Source organism: Stegostoma tigrinum, chromosome 27 (genome assembly GCF_030684315.1).
Source record: "Stegostoma tigrinum isolate sSteTig4 chromosome 27, sSteTig4.hap1, whole genome shotgun sequence".
Lineage (NCBI taxonomy): Eukaryota > Metazoa > Chordata > Chondrichthyes > Orectolobiformes > Stegostomatidae > Stegostoma > Stegostoma tigrinum.
Window position 1 is genome coordinate 49,976,297 of NC_081380.1, and position 26,008 is coordinate 50,002,304.

A 26,008-nucleotide genomic window follows, 5' to 3' on the forward strand; every position below is an offset into this window, starting at 1 on the left:
AAATAAAATTCCAGAATCTCCTGTCCGAAAGCCTATGCACTACATTTTTAACTTTGCCCATTGTCTCTTACAATGTAAACTAAATACCTTTACTTTTCAGGAAGACTCTATTTTTACCATGTTTTTAAAGAAAATACCATGACTACAAAAACACTCGCAAGTTAATAATTAACACCCTTAAGACACACCACAAACCCATATTCAAAATTCAAAAATGTAAATATTAAAATAAATACAAATCACACACTTCATACCTTGCATCACACATTAATAAAAATTATATCTTTAGAGTTTCTGACATTTCATCAACTGAAAAAGAAGAAAACTCTAGTTTTATGAGGCTGTCCATCTTATATTCATATTTATTTGCTCCCTTGTTTGTTGTTTGGTATTTTAAACTCCAACCAAGCTCTGAGATAGCGCTGCCATTTTCAAGGACAGAAGTAAGAATTTATGTAGTCCTGAAATAATCTAATCCATAAAAAAAGGACAAAATTGGAATTGCTGTGTGTTTATCCAGACAGGTTAAATAAAATTTACCTAGAATTTTAGGTAAAGACAGACACTCAGAAATCATTTGTTTGGACAGTTACTTTCATGCCAAGATGCCAGGGCTTATATAAGTTATGGATGCATGGTTTAAAACATGCCATCGCATTGTGGCAGTAATTTAGTTGCAATTGAATGTCAGAAGAAGGTGTAAATAGCAGTGGAATCTAATGACATGGACAGGAAACTGGAAAAAGATAGGTATAACACGCTTCAATAGTTTTATTCCATGTATTTTATTTTGTACACTTTATAGATTTGACAAATTCCTATGTGAATTATACAATTAACCTGGATGCAAAGCAGAAGACTAAAAGAGTGACATTTGCAAAGAATGATGGAACTCCTGACTCTATATCTGATTATGTCAGGATCTCATCTGCCATCTGTAAAACGTATCCTCTCATTGTGCAGGTACGATAGAAACTTTATCAAGTCTCCTCTTAATCTACCCTTCTCCAAGGAGAAGATTCCCAGCTTCTCCAGCCTATTGACATTACTAAAGTCCTTCATCCCTGGAAACGTGCGCACGAAACTTATTTGTTCCCATTTCAGTACCTTCATACCTTTCCTAAAGTGTGGTACCCAAAATTGGATGCAATATGGCAGCTAAAGCTGGATCTGTGTTTTATTTAGGCTTACCATAACTCCCCTGCTTTTGTACTCTGCACTTCAGGTTTTTGTATGATTTATTGACTGGTTCCTCTACCTGCCCTGAAAACTTTGATGATTTGTATACGTACACCCTAGGTCCCTCTGATCCTGCAACCCCTGAGAACAGTATCTTTTTTTAACGACTCATTTCATTCTTTACTGTCATGGACAAGGGTGAGGTGAATTAAATTATTTTATGGTCCTCCTCTTCTTATTGTAACAAAATTGTAATTTATTATAAAATAAATTTCTTATTTTATTTCTTTTCCCTTTTTAAATAGGCAGTGATATGTTCCTGCAACTATATGTTTATGAAGTCTAACTTACAAATAACCCACAGCAATTTCTTTAGGGTTAAAACAAAGTAAGGTTTATTGATGCGTTCAAAAGCTTGGAGGTGACACAGTCACGACACATTGGCACATACAGCATCAACAAAGAAGAAAGAAAAGACAATTAGTAAAGGAAAGATTTTATAATTTCAAATGACTTAAAATCACTTGAATTGGTGTCCAGTAAGTCAATGTCCAGTGAGTTCTTGCAGTTGGCCGGACAGTACAGTTCCATTTTGTAGGAACTCAGATACAGATAGATGCAGTTTAAGGCACAAAAATATGATTCTTGTAGACTGTTCACCTTTGAGATGAAATATAGGCTTCTATCCAGAACTCAGACATCAAGAGACATCAAGGCTAGAGGGAATGTGTAGCCATATCTGGAGCTGTTTTTACTGTTTCCTACCCTAGTATAAAAAGTGGACTAAAGAAAGAAGTCAAAGTGGTATTGTTAAAGCAATTCAAAAATATGAGTTCTATTCACATGACTGGATTTCCTGGATGAGCTTGCTCAGCTATGAGATAATTTTGCTATCCCTCATCAAAAGTAATTTTGTGTTGCAGGAGATCCTGTGGGTTATTAGTACCATCTGAGGTATAATGGATTTCAATGGCTTTCTTTCAAATCTAGCCTGGCTGTGGAGGTGCAATGTCTAAAGTTCCTTGTGTGTGTTTGACTCGAATGTCTAGATAATTTGATGATGTGAAATTTAGGGAGCTTGATTCATGGCTTTTGTCTACTGGAAGCTTCTGGTAGCCATCTTACATTGAACGAGCATGCATTCTGAATAAAAAAATTTAAAAGTGTAATTCACTCAGAATCTTTCATCATGTCTTCAGGCCAGGGATGTGCAGGCTAGGTGGGGTTAGCAAACGTAAGTGCAAGACTATGAAGGTAGGGTGGGGGGCTGGGGCTGGCTGGAATGTTCTTTAGAGGGTTAGTGCAGAATTGGTGGGCTGAATGGCCTCCTGATGCACTGTAGGGATTCTATGATCTTTCTATGTTCTATGACATCTGTTGAACAGAAGAAAATTAAAGGGACTTGTGCAAACAAATTAACTATTGCAGTATTTTCAAAGGAAAATATTTTACATTGTATTTAACTCTTGCTGTGAAATAGAATGGCCCTAAAATACTTGATTAACAAATGCCTTTCTTTAATTTCAGCATTGCACAATGGATTGTGTTTCTGCAATTATTGTAGAGGTGAATTATACCCTGAATAATAATGAAAAGAAGCCTGGTCTACCCTTACCAATTCTTGATCATTTTTCCAACCCGTCATCGTGTGTTGAGGTAAAAATGACAAACTTATAAACTTAGTTAATTATAGTGTTTAAATTAAAATGCTGGATACATATTAAAGTAAAGCTTAGTACTCAGAATTTGAGCAGATTGCTTTCCTTTATTCTTATTATTATAGATCATCATAGACAAAAGCGAGAAGTGAATTGAATTAGTTTTATTGTTCTCTTATTTTTATAACAGGTTTTTTCAGTATTTTATTTTCACTTTTAAAAGTAGACATTGGCCTCTTTCCCCTAAGCCAGAGAATGGTTAATAACACATTCACATACTTACATTCAAGGAGGAAAGTAAGAGAAGAAAAGAAATTACAAATTACTTAAAATCAGGGATATTGGCATTATTTCACATAAATTAGAGATTAAAATTATATATACAATGCTGTTAAGCAGTCAGTTCCAGGATTTAGACCCAACAGCATTCAAGGAATGGCGGTATTGCTCTATATCAAAATAATGTGTAGTTGGCAAGGAACTTACAGGTGGAGATGCTCCCACGTGTCTGCAGCTTTTGTCCACGTAGATGGTAGAAGTTGTGGGTAGTAGACCGAGCAAAGAGGTTAAAATTGTATAATTACAGCTGATTTAAGCAAATCAGCAGTTTTAGTCATATGTTGCAGCTTCATGTCTAGCCACTCAGTCACTAGGTGCATTTTGACATTGTGGCCAAACCTTATTATGCTTTGTAAAGTAAATCATGGAGTTAACACTCACATCATAGTGTATTGCAACATTCTCCTTGTTCAGGATTGACTGAGATAGACATCTTTTCTGCTAGTCCTTTCTGTTGGCTTGGCTTGAATGTTCATATAAATGGGAGGTGTGAAATTAGAGAGAGACAAGGAGATACCTTTTGACCTGGTAGCTGCTGGAGATTTCTTGAAGCAACCAACTTTATCATTCTGTATTCATAGCAGCCAGTTTAAAATGCAACAAAAGTATGTTAAAAAATAAAATTAAAAACAAGTATCTCTCACTCTGAACGCAGATTCTTATAGCTCAGGAGGTTATTTGACCCATCACTCCTGTGCTGGCTCTATGAAAGAGCGGGCCAATTAGTCCCATTCTCCTATTTCCCTAAAACCCTGGTTCCTTTACCTTTTCAAGCATACTTCCACTTTACTGAATCTGCTTCCATCATAATTCCAGGCAGCAAATTTCAGATCACAGCAACACAGGTCATAAAAATATTTCACCTCATCTCTACTCTGCATCTTTTGCCTTTTCCCTTAATTCAGTGTTTTCCAGTTATGAGCTAAACTGTCATCAGAAACAAGGTTAGGGTTAGGGTTAGGTTTAGGGATAGGGTTAGGGTTAGGGTTAGGGCGAGGGTCAGGCTCAGGGTTAGCGTTAGGGTTAGGGTGAGAGTTAGGGTCAGGGTGAGAGTTATGGTGAGGATTAGGGCTAGGTTTAGGTTGAGGGTGATGGTTATGGTTGGGGAATAGTGAGGGTCAGGCTTAGGATTAGGCTTAGGGTCAGGATCAGGGTCAGTGTTAGGGTTAAGGTTAGGGTAAGGGTGAGTGTTAGGTTCAGGGGTGTGGTGAGGGTTAGGGTTAGTGTTAGTGTTAGTGTTAGGGTTAGGGTTAGGGTTAAGGTTAGGGTGAGGGCTAGGTTTCGGGGTGTGGTGAGGGTTAGTGTTAGTGTTAGGGTTAGGGTGAGGGTCAGGCTTAGGGTGAGGGTGAGGGTTAGGGTTAGGGTTAGGGTGAGGATTAGGGTCTGGGTGCGAGTTATTGTGAGGATTAGGGCTAGGTTTAGGTTGAGGGTGATGGTTATGGTTGGGGTATAGTGAGGGTCAGGTTTAGGATTAGGCTTAGGGTCAGGGTTAGGGTAAGGGTGAGGGTTAGGTTTAGGGGTGTGGTGAGGGTTAGGGTTAGTCTTAGTGCTAGGGTTAGGGTGAGGGTTAGGTTTAGGGGTGTGGTGAGGGTTAGGGTTAGTCTTAGTGCTAGGGTTAGGGTGAGGGTTAGGTTTAGGGGTGGGGTGAGGGTTAGGGTTCGTGTTAGGGTTAGGGTGAGGGCTAGGTTTAGGGGTGTGGTGAGGGCTAGTGTTCGTGTTAGTGTCAGTGTTAGTGTTAGGGTTAGGGTTAGTGTTAGGGTGAGGGTTAGGTTTAGGGGTGTGGTGAAGGTGAGGGTGAGGGTTAGGTTTATTAATGACTTGGACGAGGGAATTGAAGGATGGGTCAGCAAGTTTGCAGACGACACAAAGGTCGGAGGTGTCGTTGACAGTGTAGAGGGCTGTTGTAGGCTGCAGCGGGACATTGACAGGATGCAGAGATGGGCTGAGAGGTGGCAGATGGAGTTCAACCTGGATAAATGCGAGGTGATGCATTTTGGAAGGTCGAATTTGAAAGCTGAGTACAGGATTAAGGATAGGATTCTTGGCAGCGTGGAGGAACAGAGGGATCTTGGTGTGCAGATACATAGATCCCTTAAAATGGCCACCCAAGTGGACAGGGTTGTTAAGAAAGCATATGGTGTTTTGGCTTTCATTAACAGGGGGATTGAGTTTAAGAGTCGTGAGATCTTGTTGCAGCTCTATAAAACTTTGGTTAGACCGCACTTGGATTACTGCGTCCAGTTCTGGGCGCCCTATTATAGGAAAGATGTGGATGCTTTGGAGAGGGTTCAGAGGAGGTTTACCAGGATGCTGCCTGGACTGGAGGGCTTATCTTATGAAGAGAGGTTGACTGAGCTCGGTCTCTTTTCATTGGAGAAAAGGAGGAGGAGAGGGGACCTAATTGAGGTATACAAGATAATGAGAGGCATAGATAGAGTTGATAGCCAGAGACTATTTCCCAGGGCAGAAATGGCTAGCACGAGGGGTCATAGTTTTAAGCTGGTTGGTGGAAAGTATAGAGGGGATGTCAGAGGCAGGTTCTTTACGCAGAGAGTTGTGAGAGCATGGAATGCGTTGCCAGCAGCAGTTGTGGAAGCAAGGTCATTGGGGTCATTTAAGAGACTGCTGGACATGCATATGGTCACAGAAATTTGAGGGTGCATACATGAGGATCAATGGTCGGCACAACATTGTGGGCTGAAGGGCCTGTTCTGTGCTGTACTGTTCTATGTTCTATGTTCTATGTTTAGGGGGTGTGGTGAGGGTTAGGTTTAGGGTTCAGGTTCGGGTTAGGGTTAGGGCTAGGGTTAGAGTTAGGGTTAGGGGTTTGGTCAGGTTCAGGTTTAGGTTTAGGGTTAGCGTCAATGTGAGGGTTAGTGCAGGGTTATGGTTTGAGTCAGGGTTAGAGCTTGGGTCAAGGTCAGGTTTAGGGTTAAGATCTGGGCTAGGGTTAGGCTGAGGTTTAGGGCCAGGTTTCGTGTTATGGTTAGGCCTAGGGTTAGTGTCAGGATGATGGTTGAAATCAGGTTTTGTGAGAGGTTCAGTGTTAGGGTGAGGGTCATGGTTAGGGTTGGGTTTAGTTTTGGGTTAGGGTCTCGGCTAAGGTTAGGGTCAAAGAACGAAGAACAAAGAAAATTACAGCACAGGAACAGGCCCTTTGTCCCTCCAAGCCTGCACTGATCGAGATCCTCTGTCAAACCTGTCATCTATTTTCTAACGGCCTGTGTCCATTTGCTCCCTGCCCATCCATGTACCTGTCCAGATATATCTTAAAAGACGCTAACGTGCCTGCGTCTACCATCTCCGCTGGCAACATGTTCCAGGCACCCACCACCCTCTGCGTAAAGAACTTTCCAAGCATATCTCCCTTAAACTTTCCTCCTCTCACTTTGAACTCATGACCCCTAGTAATTGAGTCCCCCACTCTGGGAAAAAGCTTCTTGCTATCCACCTTGTCTATACCCCTCATGATTTTGTAGACCTCAATCAGCTCCCCCCTCAATCTCCGTCTTTCTAATGAAAATAATCCTAATCTAATCAACCTCTCTTCATAGCTAGCACCCTCCATACCAGGCAACATCCTGGCGAACCTCCTCTGCATCCTCTCCAAAGCATCCTTTTGGTAATGTGGCGACCAGAACTGTACACAGTACTCTAAATGTGGCCGAACCAAACCTTATACAATTGTAACATGACCTGCCAACTCTTGTACTCAATACCCTGTCCGATGAAGGAAAGCATGCCGTATGCCTTCTTGACCACCCTATTGACCTGCGTTGCCACCTTCAGGGAACAATGGACCTGAACCCCCAGATCTCTCTGTTCATCAATTTTCCCTAGGACTTTTCCATTTACTGTATAGTTTGCCCTTGAATTAGATCTTCCAAAATGCATCACCTCGCATTTGCCCGGATTGAACTCCATCTGCCATTTATCTGCCCAACTCTCCAGTCAATCTATATTCTGCTGTAATCTCTGACAGTCCCCTTCACTATCTGCTACTCCACTAATCTTCGTGTCATCTGCAAACTTGCTGATCAGACCACCTCTACCTTCCTCCAAATCATTTACATATATCACAAACGACAGTGGTCCCAGCACAGATCCCTGTGGAACACCACTGGTCATAGGCCTCCAATGTGAGAAACCCCCTTTTACTAGTACTCTCTGTCTCCTGTTGCCTAGCCAGTTTTTTTATCCATTTAGCTGGCACACCCTGGACCCCATACGACTTCACTTTCTCTATCAGCCTGCCATGGGGAACCTTTTCAAATGCCTTACTGAAGTCCATGTACATGACATCTACAGCCTTTCTCTCATCAATCAACTTTGTCACGTCTTCAAAGAATTCTATTAAGTTGGTAAGACATGACCTTCCCTGCACAAAACCGTGTTGCCTATCACTGATAAGCCCATTTTCTTCCAAATGGGAATAGATCCTATCCCTCAGTATCTTCTCTAGTAGCTTCCCAACCACTGACGTCAGGCTCAGCATCAGGCATGTTGATCCTAACCCTAACCCTAAAGGGTCAAGGTTAGGGTTAGTTTCGGGTCAGTGCGAACGTTCAGGTGAATTCTAAGGTTAAGTGTAGGAAAAGGGTGGGCTTTTCTGTGAAGGCTAGGGTTAGTAGAACGTAGAACAGTACAGCAAGGCACAGGCCCTTTGGCCCACAGTGTTGTGCTAAAATTTTACGCTAAACCTAAGGTATATCTAACCTTCACCACTACCTTATACTATCATCCATATGCCTATCTAATAGCTGCTTAAATGCCCCTAATGAGGCCGACTCCACTACCCTCTCCGGCAATGCATTCCATTCCTCGACCACTCTCTGAGTAAAGAACCTACCTCTGACATCTCCCCTATATCTACCTCTATTCATTTTACAACTATGCCCCCTCATAAATGCTACCTCCACCCTCAGAAAAAGTCTCTGGCTGTCCACTCTATCTATACCCCTGATCATTTTGAACACCTCTATTAAGTCACCTCTCATCCTTCGTCACCCTAAAGAGAAAAGCCCTAGCTCTCTCAACCTTTCCTTGTAAGACCTTTCCTCTATTCCAGGCAACGTCCTAGTAAATCTCCTCTGAAACTTTTCCAATGCTTCCACATCTTTCCTGTAATGAGGCAACTAGAACAGGACACAATACTCCAGATGTGGCTGAACCAGGCTTTTGTATACCTGGAACATAACTTCACAGCCCTTGAACTCAATCCCACTATTAATGAAAGCTAACACACCATACGCCTTCTTAACAACTCTATCCACCTGGGTGGCAGCTTTCAGGGAACTGTGAACATAAGCCCCAAGGTCCCTCTGCTCCTCCACACTGCCAAGAATCTTTCTGTTAACCCTGTATTCTGCTTTTAAGTTTGTCCTTTCAGAATGAATCACCTCACACTTTTCAGGGTTAAACTCCATCTGCCACTTACCAGCCCAGCTCTGCATCCTATCAATATCCCTTCTGTAACTTAGAACAGGCCTCTGCACTATCCACAACTTGACCCACCTTTGTACCATCCATGAACTTACTAATCCACCCTTCCACTCCTTCATCAAAATCATTTACAAAAATCACAAATAGAAGAGGACCCAGAACAGACCCTTGTGGCACACCACTCGTCACTGAGCACAATATTGAATATTTTCCATTCACTGCCGCCCTTTGTCTTCTAAGGATCAGCCAATTCTGAATCCAATCTGCCACATTTCCCCTATCCCATGCCCCTTACCTGCTGCATGGGGAACCTTATCAAATGCCTACTGAAATTCATCTATACCATATCCACTGCTCTACCTTCACCCATGTGTTTGGTCACCTCTTCAAAGAATTCAATAAGTTTGTGAGGCATGATCTACCCCTCACAAATCCATGCTGACTATCATGAATCAAACTGTGCTTAACCAAGTGATCATAAATCCTATCTCTCAGAGCCCTTTCCAGTAATTTGCCCACCACTGAAGTAAGACTAACTGGCCTATAATTTCCAGGGTTATCCCCGTTCCCTTTGTTGAATAAGAGTATGATGATTGCCTCTTTCCAATCTTCTGGCACTATACCCGTGGACAGTTAAGGTTAGTGTGAGGGTTAGGGTCAGGATTAAGATTTCAGTCAAGGTTAGAGATGGGGTCAAGGTCAGGGTTCGGGTTAGTGTGATAGAGATAGTGTTATGATTAGGGTTACGGTTAGCAATCGGGTTGGGGTAGGGTTAGCATCAAGGGTAATTTCAGGGTTAGGGTTAGGGTCAGGGTTAGGGTTAGGGTTAGGGTCCCAGTTAGGGGTAGGTTCGGGGTCAGGTTTAGGGTCAGGGTCACTGTTCAGGTCAGGGTACAGGTTAAGGTTTAGGTTAGGCTTTGGGCTATGGTTTCGGTACAGCCACAGTTAGGATTAGAGTTAACGTTAAGGTCATGGTTAGGGTTAGGGTCAAAGTTAGGGCTAGCGTCAGCCTTAGGGTCAAGGTTAGGGACTGTGTCAGTGTTTGGTTCTGGTTGAGATTTTGGGTCATGTTTCAGGTTATGATTAAGGTTAGGGTTAGGGTTGAGGTTATGGTTGAGGTTAGGGTGTGGGTGAGGTTTAGGGTATGGTGAGGATTAGGGTTAGAGTCAAGGCTAAGGCTAAGGTTATGGTCAGTATCAGAATTAGGGCCAGGGTTATGGTTAGGATTCGGGTCTGCGTTAAGGGTTAAGGTTAGAGTCAAGGTAATTGTTAGGGCCAGAGTTAGCGATAGGGATAGTGTTAGAGTCAGGGTTAGGGTTAGGGTTAGGGTTTATGTCAGGGTCAGTGTCGGGGTTAGGATGAGAGTTAGTGTTAGGGTCAGGATCAAGGTTAGGTTTAGGGTGAGGGTTAGGGTTAGCAAAGTTCCAGGGATGTGGAGGAGAGGTTTGGCCAAATGATTCTGGGCAGGAGTGAAAGGAACAGGGTGGTCATTATGGGAGACTTTAACTTCCCTAACATTGACTGGAAATGCTATAACTCTAGTACGTCGGATGGATCAGTTTTTGTCCAATGTGCGCAGGAGGGTTTCCTGACACAGTATGTCGAAGGGCCGACAAGAGGGGAGGCCACACTGGATCTGGTACTTGGTAATGAACCAGGCCTGGTGTTTGATTTAGTGGTAGGTGAGCACTTTGGAGAGAGTGACCATAATTCGGTTACATTTAGTTTAGTGATAGAAAGGGATAGGAACATGCCACAGGCAAGAGTTATAGATGGGGGAAGGGCAATTATAATGTGATTAGGCAAGACTTATGAGGCATTGAATGGGTTAGCAAAATGCAGGGGATGGGGACAATCGAAATTTGGAGCTGGCTGAAGGAACAGATATTGTGTGTCCTTGATAGGTATGTCCCTGTCAGGCAGGGAGGACGTGATAAGGAAAGGGAACCGTGGTTGACTAAAGAAGTTGTATCTCTTGTTAAGCGGAAGAGGGAGGCTTATGTGACCATGAAACGAGATGGTTCAATGAGGCGATGGAGAGTTACAGATTAGCTAGGAAGGATTTAAAGAGAGAGTTAAGAAGAGCAAGGAGAGGACATGAGCAGACATTGGCAGGTAGAATAAAGGAGAACCCTAAAGCTTTCTATAGGTATGTGAGGAATAAGAGGATGACTAGGGTAAGAATAGGGCCAGTCAAAGACAGAAGTGGGAAGTTGTGTGTGGACCCTGTGGAGATTGGAGAGGTGCTAAATGATTATTTCTCATCTGTTTTCACTCAGGAAAAGGAGAATATTGTAGAGGAGAAGACTGAGTTACAGGCTTCTAGAATTGAAAGGATTGAGGTTAGTAAGGAGGAGGTGTAATCAATTCTAGAACGTGTGAAGGTGGATAAATCCCCAGGACCAGATGGGATTTTTCCAAGGATTCTCTGGGAAGCTAGGGAGGAGGTGGCGGAGCCTTTGGCCTTGACCTTTGAGTCCTCATTGTCTACAGGTTTAGGACCAGAGGACTGGAGGATTGCAAATGTTGTGCCCTTGTTCAAGAAGGGCAGTAGAGATGACCCAGGTAATTATAGGCCTGTGAGCCTTATGTCTGTTGTAGGAAAAGTTTTGGAAAGGATTATAAGAAATAAGATTTATAACCATCTAGCAAGCAATGATTTGATTCGACATAGTCGGCATCAATTCGTCAAGGGCAGGTCGTGTCTCACAAACCTCGTTGAGTCTTTTTAGAAGGTGGCCAAGCATGTGGATGAAGGAAGGGCAGTTGATGTGGTGTACATGGACTTCAATAAAGCCTTTGACAAGGTTCCACATGGTAGGCTATTGGAGATAATACAGAGGCATGGGATTGAGGGAGATTTAGCAGTTTGGATTAGAAACTGGCTTTCTGTAAGAAGGCAACGAGTGCTGGTTGTTGGAAAATATTCAGCCTGGAGTCCGGTTACTAGTGGTGTGCCTCAAGGATCTGTTTTGTAACCACTGCTGTTTGTTATTTTTATAAATGACTTGGACACAGGCAGAGGTGGATGGGTTAGTAAGTTTGCAGATGACACTAAAGTCGGTGGAGTGGTGGACAATGTGGAAGAATGTTGCAGGTTGCAGGGCGACTTGGATAAACTGCAGAATTGGGCTGAAAGGTGGCAAATGGAGTTTAATACGGATAAATGTGAGGTGATTCACTTTGGGAAGAATAATAGGAAGGCAGAATACTGGGTCAATGGAAAGATTCTTGGTAGTGTGGATGTGCAGAGGGGTCTTGGTGTCCATGTACATAGATCCCTGAAAGTTGCCACCCAGGTTGGTAGTGCTGTTAAGAAGGCTTACGGTGTGTTAGGTTTTATTGGTAGAGGGATTGAGTTCCGGAGCCGGGATTTAATGCTGCAACTGTACAAAACGCTAGTGCAGCCTCATTTGGAATATTGTGTGCAGTTCTGGTCACCCCATTACAGGGAGGATGTGGAAGCATTGGAAAAGGTGCAGAGGAGATTTACCAGGATGCTGCCTGGTCTGGAGCGAAGGTCTTCGGAAGACAGGCTGAGGGATTAGGGTCTGTTCTCATTGGAGAGAAGAAGGCTAAGAGGGGATTTAATGGAGACATACAAGATGATCAGAGGATTAGATAGAGTGGACAGTGAGAGTCTTTTTCCTAGGATGATGACATCAGCATGTACGAGGGGGCATAGCTACAAATTGAGGGGTGATAGATTTCAGACAGATGTCAGAGGCAGGTTCTTTACTCAGAGAGTGGTAAGGGCTTGGAACGCCCTGCCTGCCCATGTAGTTAACTCAGCCACATTAGGGGCATTTAAACAGTCCTTGGATAAGAATATGGATGATGATGGGATAATGTAGGGGGATGGGCTGAGATGAGTTCACAGGTCGGCACAACATTGAGGGCCGAAGGGCCTGTTCTGCGCTGTATTGTTCTATGTTCTAACAGAGGCACCGTGGGATGCTTGTCCACAGATCCTGAAGGCAGCAACAGGGGTTAATAGGGTAGTTAAGATTGTATACGGGTTGCTTGCTTTTTTTTTCAGTGGTGGTATATGAGAGCAGGGAAGGCATACTGGAGCTGTACAGAAGTCTATATCTGTGAGGCTGGAAAAATACAGTAGGTCAGTCAGGGTCCGACGACCAGGAAAGTCAATGTTTCAGGCCATAACCCTTCTTCAGGCCTGAAACGTTGAATTTCCTGCTCCTCGGATGTTGTCTGACCCGCTGGGCTTTTCCAGATTCACATTTATTGACTCTGCCTTCCAGCATCTGCAGTCTTTACTGTCTCCAAGGAGATGGACAGAACTTTGGTTAGGCCACTGCTGGAGAGCTGTGTGCAGTACAGGAAGGATATGATTGAACTGGAGCTGGTGAACAGGAGATTTCCCAGGATGTTGCCTGCGATTGAGCGTTGGAATGAACGGAAGAGGTTGGATGATCTTGGGTTGTTTTCTTTTAAGCAGAGAAGGTTAAGAAGGCACCTGAAAAATGTATGTAAAACTATAAAGGGGCATGGATGGTGTGGATTGAAACAAGCTATTCTAATTAGTTGGAAGGTCATACTTTTAAAATGAAAGGCAGGAGGTTAAGAGGGGATTTGGAAAAGTTCTTTCATTCAGGGTGTTAGATGTGCAATATACTGTCTGCAAGTCAAGTTAGAATAGAATAGAATCCCCACAGTGCGGAAAGAAGCCATTCAGCCCAATGCGTGTACAATGACCCCTGAAGAGCATCCCACTCAGACCCAGCTGCAAGCCCCACCTGGAATCAAAGAAGATTGGGTATAATAATAAGCATTAATTAGAATACCTTATTATTTAACTTTATTCAGCCAAAGCAACTGTCTTAATAATAGATAGTTATTTTTTTGCTGAAGGTGTAAACTTTGTGTCTGATATTGGCTATTCAAAAAATCTGTTTAGGAAATAATGGGGGGATTTTGAGGGTCATTGAATGCTTTAATTTTACTGTATTGCAAATATAGGAATAGGGAGGCTAATTTGATTTAGCTGTGTCATAACGGTAGGTGGATGTCTTTCATTTATTTAAGCTTATTTGTGAAATACAATGGCATTTTCTTTATCCTGAAGGTATAATGGAAAAATAATTGTCTTGTTCTTAATGTGGGAGTTTATAAAATGTAATAGCTATTGTATATAAAAAATAAGTTTTCAGAATAACCAATTTCATATAAGGATATTGTACATATCGTCATGACATTCAAGGCAATGGGCCCAGTGCAGGAAAATGGGACTAGTGAGGTAGTAATGTATTTTTGGTGGTACAGATTCAATGGGCCGAAGGGCTTCTTTTGTACTGTATGATTCTTTTATTCTATGATTCTACTGGAATCTTGCACTATCTGATCAAAATACAGTGCTAAATATTTCAAGCAATTTGACAAATTTTGTAAGGATATAGGGCTAAATATTTCCTGCTACTACTTTTGGTTGTATAAGAGCAGTTCTTTGTGTCAAGCTGAATGATTTGTGGCATTAGATGAAATGAAAATTTGCAGCTTATATCTCTTCCTCTGTCTATGTGATATTTGTGTGGATTTGGTCAAAGAATATTCCCTTACAAAGAAAGTGCTATATTACAGGTCATATTATGGTACCAGGATTGTCACTTAGATGACTGGGTTAATGAACCAGAAATAAAAATTCAAACCCCAACACAGTAGCTGGGGGATTTAAATTCAATAAATTAGATACTGGTGGAATGGAAAGGTAGTATTATAAATGTAAATATTAATGTAAAAATCCCTCTGTCCCTTTTGGCTCTTCCTTAGGCCAAGGCAGCCTATATGTGACTCCTGATGCTCAGCAATATGTTCGAATTTTCATTGTGCTCTGAATGGCCTATCAAGATACTCAGCTACCTTCAAGAAAGCAGTTCAACTCTATATTTTAAAGGGCAGTTATGGATTAGAAATAAATGCTAACTCACATTCTGTAAATGAATAAAAAAAACTGACTTTGTTTAAAAAGTGTCAAAATTCAGTTATTTACCACAATCAGAAGCTCTCTGTGGTATTAATATATCTGTTAAAGTTCTGTTTTCTCAAAATTTGCTATTAAGGTATTATTATTCATTCATGGGACCTGGGCATAGCTGGCTGGCTAGCATTTATTGTCCATCCCAGTTCCCCTGGAGATGGTGATGGTGAACTGCCTTCTTGAACTGCTGTAGTTCACATGCTGTGGGCTGATCCACAGTGCTGTTAGGGAGGGAATTCCAGGATTTTAATATAGTGACAGTGAAGGAACAGTGATATATTTCCAAGTCAGGATGGTGAGTATCTTGGAGGGGAACTTGCAGATGGTGATGAGAGATTGAGTGCTTCGTGGCAAGATATAAAGACAACAACCTCTCCAACAAGATCGGTGAAATTTCAGGAAGCAGAGTGGAGGGCACACCCCTTTCTGCATCAATGGTGCTTAGGTGGACATGGTCTAAAGCATCAAGTTTCTGGGAGTGATGATCGCTAATAATCTGTCCAAGTCCACGCATGTCGACATGAGGGTCAAGAAAGCACAATAATATCTCTATTTCCTCAGAGCACGAAGGAAATTCATCAAACTCATAAGGACTCTTGCCAATTTTTATAGATGCACGGTAGAAAGCATCCTATCTAGATGCATCACAGTGTGGTTTGGTAATAGCTCTTCCCAAGACCGCAAGATACTATAGAGAGTCGTGAACATAGTCCAGTCCATCACACAAACCAGCCTTCCATCCATTGACTCCATCCGTACTTCCCACTGCCTCGGGAAAGCAACCAACATATTCAAAGACTCCTCCAACCTCAGATGTACTCTCTTCCACCCTATTCCCCTGGGCAGAAGATATATAAGTTTGAACACCAGTACGAAAAGATGCAAGAATAGCTTCTTCCCCGCTGTTATCAGACTTTTGAATGGGCCTCTCAAATGTTAATTTTGTTCTGCCTCTCTGCACCTTCTCTGCTGGAACACTGTATTCTGCACTCTGTTCTGCTACTGTGTATGGTATGATCTGCCTGTAAGCAAGTAAACAACACTTCACTTCATCTCGGTACATATGACAACAATAGATCAAACAATCTAGATGAAATGGTTGTGGGCTTGGAAGATGCTGTGTAAGGATCTTTCATGAGTTTCTGCAGTACATCTTGTAGATAGTACATACTGCTGCGACTGAGCGTTGGTGATGCAGAGAATGGAAATTTGTGGATGCGATGCCAATCAAGGGGCTGCTACGTCCTGGATGATGCCAAGTTTCTTGAGTGTTATTGGAGCTGCATCCATCCAGACAAGTGGGGAGTATTCCATCACACTCCTGACTTGTGCCTCGTAAATAATGGACAGGCTTTGGAGAGTGAGTTACTCATCGCAATGTCCCCAGCCTCTGAACTGTTCTTGTAGTGACTATGTTCATGTGGCAAGTCTAGTTTGATTTTCTAGTTAATGGTAAACCCGAGGATGTTGATATTGGGGGTTTCAATTATGATAATACCATTGAATGTCAAGGAGAACAGTTAGATTGATTCTTATTAAATATGGTCACATTCTGATATTTATTTGGTGTGAAATGTTACTTGCCACTTGTCAGCCCAAACTTGGATATTCTCCAGATCTTGTTGCATTTGAACATGGACTGCTTCAGTATCTGAGAACTTGCAAGTGGTGCTGATCATTGTAATAATCAGCGAACTTCCCCACTTCTGACCTTACAATGGAGGGAAGGTCATTGATGAAGCAGCTGAAGATAGTTAGGCCAAAGACACTATCCTGAGGAACTCCTGCGGAGATGTCCTGGAGCTGAGATGACTGATCTCCAACAACCACAACCATTTTCCAATGTGTCAGGTATGACTCTAACCAGCAAAGATTTTGCCCCCGATACCCGTTGATTCCAGTTTCACTAGGACTCCTTGATGCCATGCTTGGTCAATGCAGTTTTGATGTCAAGAGCTGTCACCCTCTCCTCCCTCTGGAATTCAGCTCTTTTTTCCATGTTTGAACCTAGGCTGTAATGAGATCAGGAGCTGAGTGGCCCTGGTGGAACCCAAACTGGGCGTCACTGAGCAGGTTATTGCTGGGCAGGTGCTGCTTGATAGTGCCGTTACTGACACCTTCCATCACTTCACTGATGATCGAGAGGAGACTGAAGGGGCAGTAATTGGCCGGGATGGATTTGTCCTGCTTTTTGTGTACAGGGCATACTTGGGCAATTGTCCACATTGTTGAATAGATGCCAATGTTGCAACTGTACTGGAACAGCTTGGCAAGGGGAGGAGCCCATACTGGAGTGCATGTCTTCAGTACTATTTCAGAAATGTTGTCTGGGCTCATAGCCTTTGCAATATCTAGTGTTTCCAACTATAATTTTATATCATATGGACTCAATCAAAATTTGCATCTGTGATGCTGGGGACCACTGGAAGAGGCCAAGATGGGTCTGCTCGGCACTTCTGGCTGATAATTGCTGCAAATACTCAGGCTTATCTTTTGCACATACATGTTGGGCACTTTGATCAAAGAACAAAGAACAAAGAAAATTACAGCACAGGAACAGGCCCTTCGGCCCTCCAAGCCAGTGACGATCAAGATCCTCTGTCTAACCTGTCATTGAGGATGGGGATATTTATGGAACCTCCTCCTCCAGTGAGTTGTTTAGTTGCCCACCGTCATTCACAACTGGATGTGGAAGGATTGCAGAGCTTAGATCCAATGCCTTACTATCATTTGCTGCTGATGCGATTTGGCGTGCAAGTATTCCTGTTTGGTGGCTTCACTAAGTTGACACCTCATGTTTAGATATGCCTGATATTGCTCCTAGCATGCCCTCTTGCACTTTTCATTGTACCTGGGTCGATCCTCTGGCTTGATGGTAAAGGTAGAGTCGGGGATATGCCAGGCCACGAGGTTGCAATTCTGCTGTTGTTGATGATCCATAGCACCTCATTGATGTGCAGTCTTGAGTTGCCACGCAACATGATGGAAGAGATTCTCAGAACAATGGCAGGACTTTGTCTCTACCGGGACTGTGCAGTGATGTCTCTTAATGACACTGTGATGGACAGTTGCATCTGCAGCCAGCAGATTGGTGTGGATGAAGTCCAATATGTTTTTCCTTCTTGTTAATTTCTTCACCACCTGCTGAAGATCTAATCTTTAGGACCTTTAGCACACAGCGTGCTTGATCAGTAGTGCTGCTGCTGAGCCAGTCTTGGCGGTAGACATTAAAATACCCCACCAGCGTGAATTGTGCACATTTTTCACGCTCAGTGCTTCTTCTAAATGATGTTCAACATGGAGGAACTCTAATTCATGAGCTCAAAGAGGCCAGTTCATTGGTAACCAGCAGGAGGTATCCTTGAGATAATGGGAACTGCAGATGCTGGAGAATCCAAGATAACAAAGTGTGGAGCTGAATGAACACAGCAGGCCAAGCAGCATCTCAGGAGCACAAAAGCTGACATTTCAGGCCTAGACCCTTCATCAGAGAGAGGGATGGGGAGAGGGTTCTGCAATAAATAGGGAGAGAGGGGGAGGCAGAGCAAAGATGGAGAGAAAAGAAGATAGGTGGAGAGGAGAGTATAGGTGGGGAGGTAGGGAGGGGATAAGTCAGTCCAGGGAAGATGGACAGGACAAGGAGGTGGAATGAGGTTCGTAGGTAGGAAATGGAGGTGCAGCTTGAGGTGGGAGGAAGGGATGGGTGAGAGGAAGAACAGTTTAGGGAGGCGGAGACAGGCTGGGCTGGTTTTGGGATGCAGTGGGGGGAGGGGACGAGCTGAGCTGGTTGTGTGATGCAGTTGTTGGGGGCGGGGGTGGGGATGAACTGGGCTGTTTCCTTGCTCAATTTTAACCTGATGCCATGAGACTTCATTGGTTCTGGAGTTAATGTTGAGGGCTCCCATGGCAACTTCCTTCTGTCTGTATGTCACTGCGCTGCCACCTCTGTTGGGTCCATCCTGCCAGGAGGACAGGAGTGCACTGATCGCTGGAATTAAGAAGATGTCTTCTGTGGAAAGCAAAGAGCTAAAGTTGAATAACAGAGAAGCAAAATACTGTTGGGCATCTAAAGAAAAAATAGAAAATGTTTGAAATGCTCAGAAGATCTGACGCTATCTGTAGAGAGCAAAATGAAGTCAATGGCTCCGATTTTCCAATGATCAAACAGTTATTATTCCAACATATATTGGGGTTACATGTGGGTAACCTGCAAATCCCATTCAGGCAGACTTCAAAAGAATTGCCAAAGAAATTGTAGATTCCACTGGGAAATTCATCTAAAAATTCTCCAAAAGCCTCAATTTAAAAGGGAAAATTTGGAGAGCTCTGATGACGTTAAGGGAATAGTAACTCAAGAAAAGATAAAATTGCCATAGTCACAGAGGACTAAGGGGCTGCTCTTTCATGAAAGAGAGATGACTGGTAATGGTTTAATCTGACAGCTACCACACCACATTGTCTAACTCCTACTTAACTATTAAACTGATCCTGTAGTTAGCTCACACATTTCCCAATTATGCCTACCAGATCCTGTCCAAATATTCCAGGACCCCACATCCCTCCCCCACTTTGGATCTACTCCTTCCCTTTACCCACTTTGGAGGCGACAGTTTTTCATTCACTTCACACCTGACTCCCCCTCCTCCTTGCTCTGCAATGGACCTGATTCTCTGTCTCTGATTGCAGCCTGGAAAGCCCCCTTCATTCACTCTGCACTGCACCATCACTTCCCTCCTCACGCCCACTCCCACCACTCCAGATGTAAACTTCCTCCGGTCCAGACTTGCCATCCCTTTGCCCACTACCGTCTTTCCCACTGTGGACCCAGCTCATCATCCCCTTGTCTAGATTCAATTCCCCGCCCTACCTTCACTTGCTTCAGTAATGATATTTCCCTTCACCACCTGTTTCCACCATCCCCAGGGAACCAACCACCATTTCCCAATAAGCTAGAAATAGTATGTGATTAGTGTGAAATAGTGAGTGAAGTGTAATGTTGGGAGTGAGTGATTTGCATTTGGAGGTTTCAATGCACTGACATGACCTTTCAGCCAACAAAGATCTGAACTGTTCCCCCTTCAGTATGATGAACATAATTGGTAAACATGCACTGGATGGTTTTGTCTTGGTAAGCTGAGACTGATTCTGTGTAAGTTTTGTTTATGCAGAGTAACCTTTTAACATTTATTGATGGAATTCAATCACCCCTCAAAAATTTAATTTTTCCCCTCTGGCTTGGTAATGCTTATCTCATTTCTGAGTTAATGTTTCCTATCCATATATTTTACACATATTACTTTTTGATTTATTTTCAAATCCTCTCATTCACTTAAATTCATCATGTCTAGCTATTCCTTCATTATTGTTTCATGCTATCTCTGGAACCTCTCACATTGTTATTTTTCTACTTTCATCGGCTGTGATTGCTTACCTTCAAGGTAGATTTGTATCTGAGCTGAATCAATTTCCTTTCCTCATTTTTTCAGACTGAGTATAACAATATGATAATTACCAGATTCTTTCTGTACTGAAGTTTCTGAATAGTTAATTTCATTTGAAGAAATCTCTCTTCTAAAATGTTTAACATTTTATTCTAAGAATAGCTTAAATCCCTTATCAAAACTTGCAAATGTTGCCATGTAACATCTAGAGAGCTCTTTTTAAATTAAAATTTAGCCAGTGCGTTTTGTTTGATATTTCAGTGGACAGTGATTCAGTGTCCAAAGGCTGACTACAGTACAGTCCTGATCTGTGCACAACAGGGAGGGTGAGAACTGATCTCCTGTCTGTGTAGAAAGCTTTTAGAATTTGGAAAATGCATACTTGAGTCAATAGAATTGTAAAAATTAGATGAGACAATTTCAATTAAAATAGTAACTAAATTATTGAAATGCTTAAATCTAGTTGAAATGGGTGCATTATAAAGATATTTGTTTCCAATCACATCATTCTTCTTGAACGTGGTAATTTCTTAGTGGAGTATTGTTACACCAGCACCAAATATTGGGTGTCTCCTTCATGGCACCGTTCTTCATTTGCAAGTCTCAGAGAAGCTGATAGATTAATGGAAAACATCCCAGCTGTGCACAATTTTCCTCCTAAGTCCCATGTTTGCATGTAAAATTCCTGCAGAAGTTGACCGCTCACTGTTAGGGTAGCACGGTGGCTCAGTGGTTAGTACTGCTGCCTCACAACGCCAGGGACTTGTGTTGGTTCCAGCTCAGGTGATTGTCTGTGTGGTGTTTGCATGTTCTTCCTATATCTTCATCGGACCCCTCTAGGTGCTCTGGTTTCCCTCTACATCCAAAGATGTGCAGCTTAGGTGGATTGGCCATGCTAAATTGTCTGTAGTGTCTAGGGAAGTGCAAGCTAGGTGGGTTAGCTATAAGGGTGAGGGTAGGTCTCGGTCTGGGTGAGATGCTCTTCGGAGGTTTGGGATGGTTGGTGCAGACTCAATGGGCTGAATGGCCTCTTTCTACACTGTGGAGACTCTCCCATCATTCTCCCTCCACAGGCCAATTAGGAGCCTTCTGGGTTTGAGCTGAAGGGAGAGGCTAAGCAGATTAGATTTTAGATTTAGGTTTTATTGTCATTTGTATTCAAGTATGGGATACAAGCATACGGTAAAAAGTGGGCAATGTGACCACACACAGCACTATCTGAAGTACAAATTATCTTGGTACAAAATCTTAGTTACAGAAGTAGAAAAATAAAGAAATAAAGTTAAAAACTCAAACATTGTAGTACTTTCTTAAACCATGGGCCTGCAGATGCTCTAAGCTGGATTTTCCCTAAGAAGGCTTGCTGTCCCCTGCTAGACCCACCTGGACTCACCAGCTGCTGACCAACACTGCTGACCTATATCGGGCAAGCTATGCCTCACTGCGACTTGCCAGCTTTTAGCCTCAATGGGCACTTCACCGCTGACTGACTCTGCTGCCATCTTTCGATGCTATCGCTGATGCCATCTTTCACTGCTGCCATCTGGGGTCACAAGAAAAAAGGAAAGTAAAGAAAAAAGGGAGAAGTGGTGACAGAAGAAGAAACAACAGCAGTCAGAGCAGGTGAACCTCGGTGAGGAGCCCAATCTACTGCCATCTTGCAAAACAGAATTGGCTGGAGCTTTGCCCCTGGAGTGCTGGAGACTTAGGGGTGACCTTATAGAAGTTATAAAGTCATGAGATACATGGATAGAGTGAATAGCCAAGGTCTTTTTCCCAGGATAGGGGAGTCCAAAATTGAAGGCAGAGGTTTACATTTAGGGTGGAATGATTTAAAAGGGACCTGAGGGGTAGCTTTTCCATGCAGAGGATGGTGTGTGTATGGAATGAGCTGCCAGAGGAAATGGTGGAAGCTGGTACAGTTAACATTTAAAAGGCCTCTGGATGGTTATATGAATAGGAAGGGTTTAGAGGAATATGGGCTAAATACTGGCAAATGGCAGTAGGTCAGTTTAGGATATTTGGTTAGTGTAGACAAGTCGAACCAAAGAGTTTGTTTCTGTGCTATCAACTCTATGAGTCTATGACATACCCAGGATGGTAATGATACTTTCTGGGACATTTGCTTTCAGATATGATTCTGTGTGTATGACTACATCATGTTGTTATGAGACAGCACTCCCAATTTTGGCACTAGTACCCAGATGTTAGAAAGGAGGACTTTGTAAGGTCAGCAGGGCTGTTTCTGCATTGTCTTTTCCAGTACCTAGGCTGATGCCAGCTGGTCAGTCCGGAGTCAATTCTTTGTTGAGACTTCGGAGTGATTGATACAACTGAGTGGCTTACTAGATCACTTCAGAGGGCAGTAGATTCGACCATGTTATTGGGGGTCTGGAGTCACATGTAGGGCAGATCAAGTGAGGGTGACCAGATTTCCACATTAGTGAGCCTGATAGGTTTTTCCTATCAACACGGTCATCAGGAGATTCTTAATTGCAGACTTATAAAAATTGAATTCAAATCTACCATCTGCCATGATGCCATTCAAATCCAGGTCCACTGAACATTGGCTGAGTTTCTGGATTAATAGTCTAGCGATAATATGGCTGGGCCATCACCTCTCCCTGGATAATTCTAGACATTTTTAATCAACTCATTCAGCCGTGCTATGACATACCTGTGGAGCAGTAATTCTATGATCATATAACAACATAGGAGTTGATCATCGGCCTACCAAATCTGCTCTTCCACTTGAATATGACCACGGTAGATTGAACACTTTATGCCTTTTACTCACACCATTCCCATAACCCTTTACATCATTGGTAAACATTAATCTGCATCCCAACTGCATCTACTCTGTCTGTCTCTGTAGCTACTTTGTAGGTTGCAATGGGATCACTCACATTATTCAAAACCCTGGAGAATACAGGCCAGTTTGCCCAATGCCTTTTCATAAGACTGTCCTGCCATCCTGGAAACAAACATGGAGATCATATGCTGCACTCCCTCTGTGGTATTGATACTTTTTCTGAGATAAGGAGACCAATCTGCACATAGTACATCAGATATGGTGTAACCAAGTTCCTTAACAACTGAAAGAAGTCCTCACTAACGCCTGTTCTCAAATCCTCATGTAATAAAGGCTAAATTCCATTATCCTTCTAAGAATTTGCTGTACCTGCATGTGAGCCTTCAGAGACTGATCAGCAAAGATACCCAAGTATCTTTCTATATCTACTTTTACCAACTTCTGACTGCTTAAGAAATACTTCATACAACTGTACCTCCTACTGAAGTGACTAACATCACATTTTTCCACATCATATCCCATGGCAGAGAGAATTACCTACTTAGTGAGCTTGTCTACATCCTATTGAAGTTGTTTAACATCTTCCTTGCAACACATATTCCTGCTTAGCTTTACATCAGCTATAAATTTGGAAATATCACATTAATCCCATGTCCTAATCATTGATATATATTGTGAACAGCTGGGACCTGAGTACTGATCCTAAGGTGTTCTCCAGTATTCACGCATGCCAAAATAAGAACGATCCCCTTATTCACTACCTCTCTTTTTCTACCTGTTAACCAATCCTTAATCCATGCCATTCATATTCCATAATTTTGCTTTAATTTTGCTAATCAATCTCCTAAGGGGGACGTTCTGAAAATCCATGCATACTATATCCATTGACTCCTCTTTATCAATTTGAATAGGCATATTCTCAAAAAACTCCAACAAGTTGAAGAACCCCTGATAAGGTGTGGGAAATGTTTACATGCTTACATCTTTGTTTTCTCTTTCAGCTCCAATTTCAGAAGGACTGTGGTTCTGACAATATCTGTAATGCAAATCTAAAACTGATATCCAAACTTCCAGAGTAAGTACTTAATTCTTGATATAATGCTGCTTATGTGAATAAAATTGATAGGAACCAAAATCATCAAAATAGCAGGGGATCAATATTATGCACGAGGAGTGTATTGGGTATAGATTAATGGTGAAGGGTTCAAATCTCAAGAGAAATAAATTAAAATATGGGGAATGAATTTTCAAAGCAGGTTTGAGAACCTGATAACAAGGTGTGGAGCTGGATGAACACAGCAGGCCAAGCAGCACCAGAGGAGCAGGAAAGCTGATGTATAGGCCCGAAACATCAGCCTTCCTGCTCCTCTGATGCTGCTGGGCCTGCTGTGTTCATCCAGCTCCACACCTTGTTATCTCGGATTCTCCAGCATCTGCAGTTCCCGTTATCTTTGAGAACCTTATAAGTGGATGAATCAGACCATAAGACATAGGAGCAAGAGTACTCCATTTAGTCCATAGTTTTCTCTGCTATTCAATGAGATCATTGCTGATCTGATAATCCTCAACTCTTTCCCAGCTATTCATGATCATCCTTGATTTCCTTACTGATTAATGAGCTGTCTAACTCAGCCCTGACAATTTTAATGACCCAGCCTCGACAGCCCTGTATGGAAATGAATACCAGAGATTTACAGCCTTCTGAGAGAAGAAATTCCTCCTCACTACTGTGTTATATGTGCCACCCCTTATCCTGAGATTGCACCCTCTGCTCTGAGACTCTCCCCAAGACGAAACACCTTTTCCAATCTGTGTATGTTTCAGTAAGGCTGCTTCTCATTCTTCTGTATTCCAATGACTGCAACCGCTCAACATCTCCAAAGAAGACAGTACCTCTCTACCTAGTAACAGTTATCTCCGGACTGCCTCCAATGCTGTTACACCTTTTCTTGGATAAAAGGACCAAATCGTTCACACTATTCCAGGTGTGATCTGACTAGAGTCTTGTATGGATCTAACAAAACCTCTCTACTTTTATACGCCATTGAAATAAAGGCCAACATTCATTTCAGTTCTGGGGAAGTGTCACTGGACCCGAAACATTAACTCTGTTTTTTCCTTCACAGATGCTGCCAAATCTGCTGAGCTTTTCCAGCAACTTCTGTTTTCCTTCCTGATTTACAGCATCCACAGTTCTTTCTGTTTTTATTTAGCATTTCTCTCTATTCCATGCCTATTCATATGTCTGTCAAGATGCCTCTTAGACATTGCATTTGTATCTTTCTCCACAACCTCCTGGGGTAACACATTCGAAACACTCACCAACCTCTATGCAAAAAACTTGCCTCTCACATCTCGATTAAGCTTTTCCCCTTCTACCTTAACAAAAGCCTTTCTACTTTTATACGCCATTGAAATAAAGGCCAACATTCATTTCAGTTCTGGGGAAGTGTCACTGGACCCGAAACATTAACTGTGTTTTTACCTTCACAGATGCTGCCAAATCTGCTGAGCTTTTCCAGCAACTTTGTTTCAATTCCATTTTAGGTCATGAGACCGTAAGACATAGGGGCAGATGGCCATTTAGCCCATCGAATTTGCTCCATCATTCAATCATGGCTGATATGTTTCTCAATCCCATTCTCTGGCTTTCTTCCCATAACTTTTGATCCCTCTGACAGTTAAGAGCTGATCTATCTCTGTCTTTAATATACTCAATGAGGTGGGCTCCAAAGACTTCTGTGACAATGAATTCCATAGATTCACCACTCTTTGGCTGAAGGAGTCTCCCCTTATCTCTGTATTAAAGGATCTTCCCCTTACTCTAAGGCTGTGCCCTCAGATCCATTCTCTCCTACTAATGGAAACATCTTCCCAAGGTCCGCTCTGTCCAGGCTGTTTAGTATTCTGCAAGTTTCAATCAGGCCCCCCACTCGCTCACCCTTCTAAACTCCATTGAGCATAGACCCAGAGCCCTCAAACATTCCTCATATGTTAAGCACACCTTTCCAGGGATCATTCCTGTGAACCTCCTCTCGACCCGCTCCAGGGCCAGTACATCCTTCCTGAGATATGGGGCTCAAAATTACTCACAATACTCTAAATGTGGTCCAACTAGACCTTTATAAAGCCTCAGAAGTAT

At 42.6% G+C, this 26,008-nt stretch overlaps 1 protein-coding gene across 2 annotated transcripts in view; it reads left to right on the forward strand.

Moving 5' to 3' along the window:
- The window catches only part of LOC125464461 (integrin alpha-E-like), a 245,847-nt gene that overhangs the window by 125,775 nt on the left and 94,064 nt on the right, over positions 1 to 26,008 (forward strand). For both annotated transcript variants that reach the window (XM_059655494.1, XM_059655493.1), the window contains exons 19-21: positions 806 to 963; positions 2,707 to 2,835; positions 23,868 to 23,941. In XM_059655494.1, the coding sequence (XP_059511477.1) occupies positions 806 to 963; positions 2,707 to 2,835; positions 23,868 to 23,941 (361 nt within the window). The remainder of the gene's footprint in view (positions 1 to 805; positions 964 to 2,706; positions 2,836 to 23,867; positions 23,942 to 26,008) is intronic.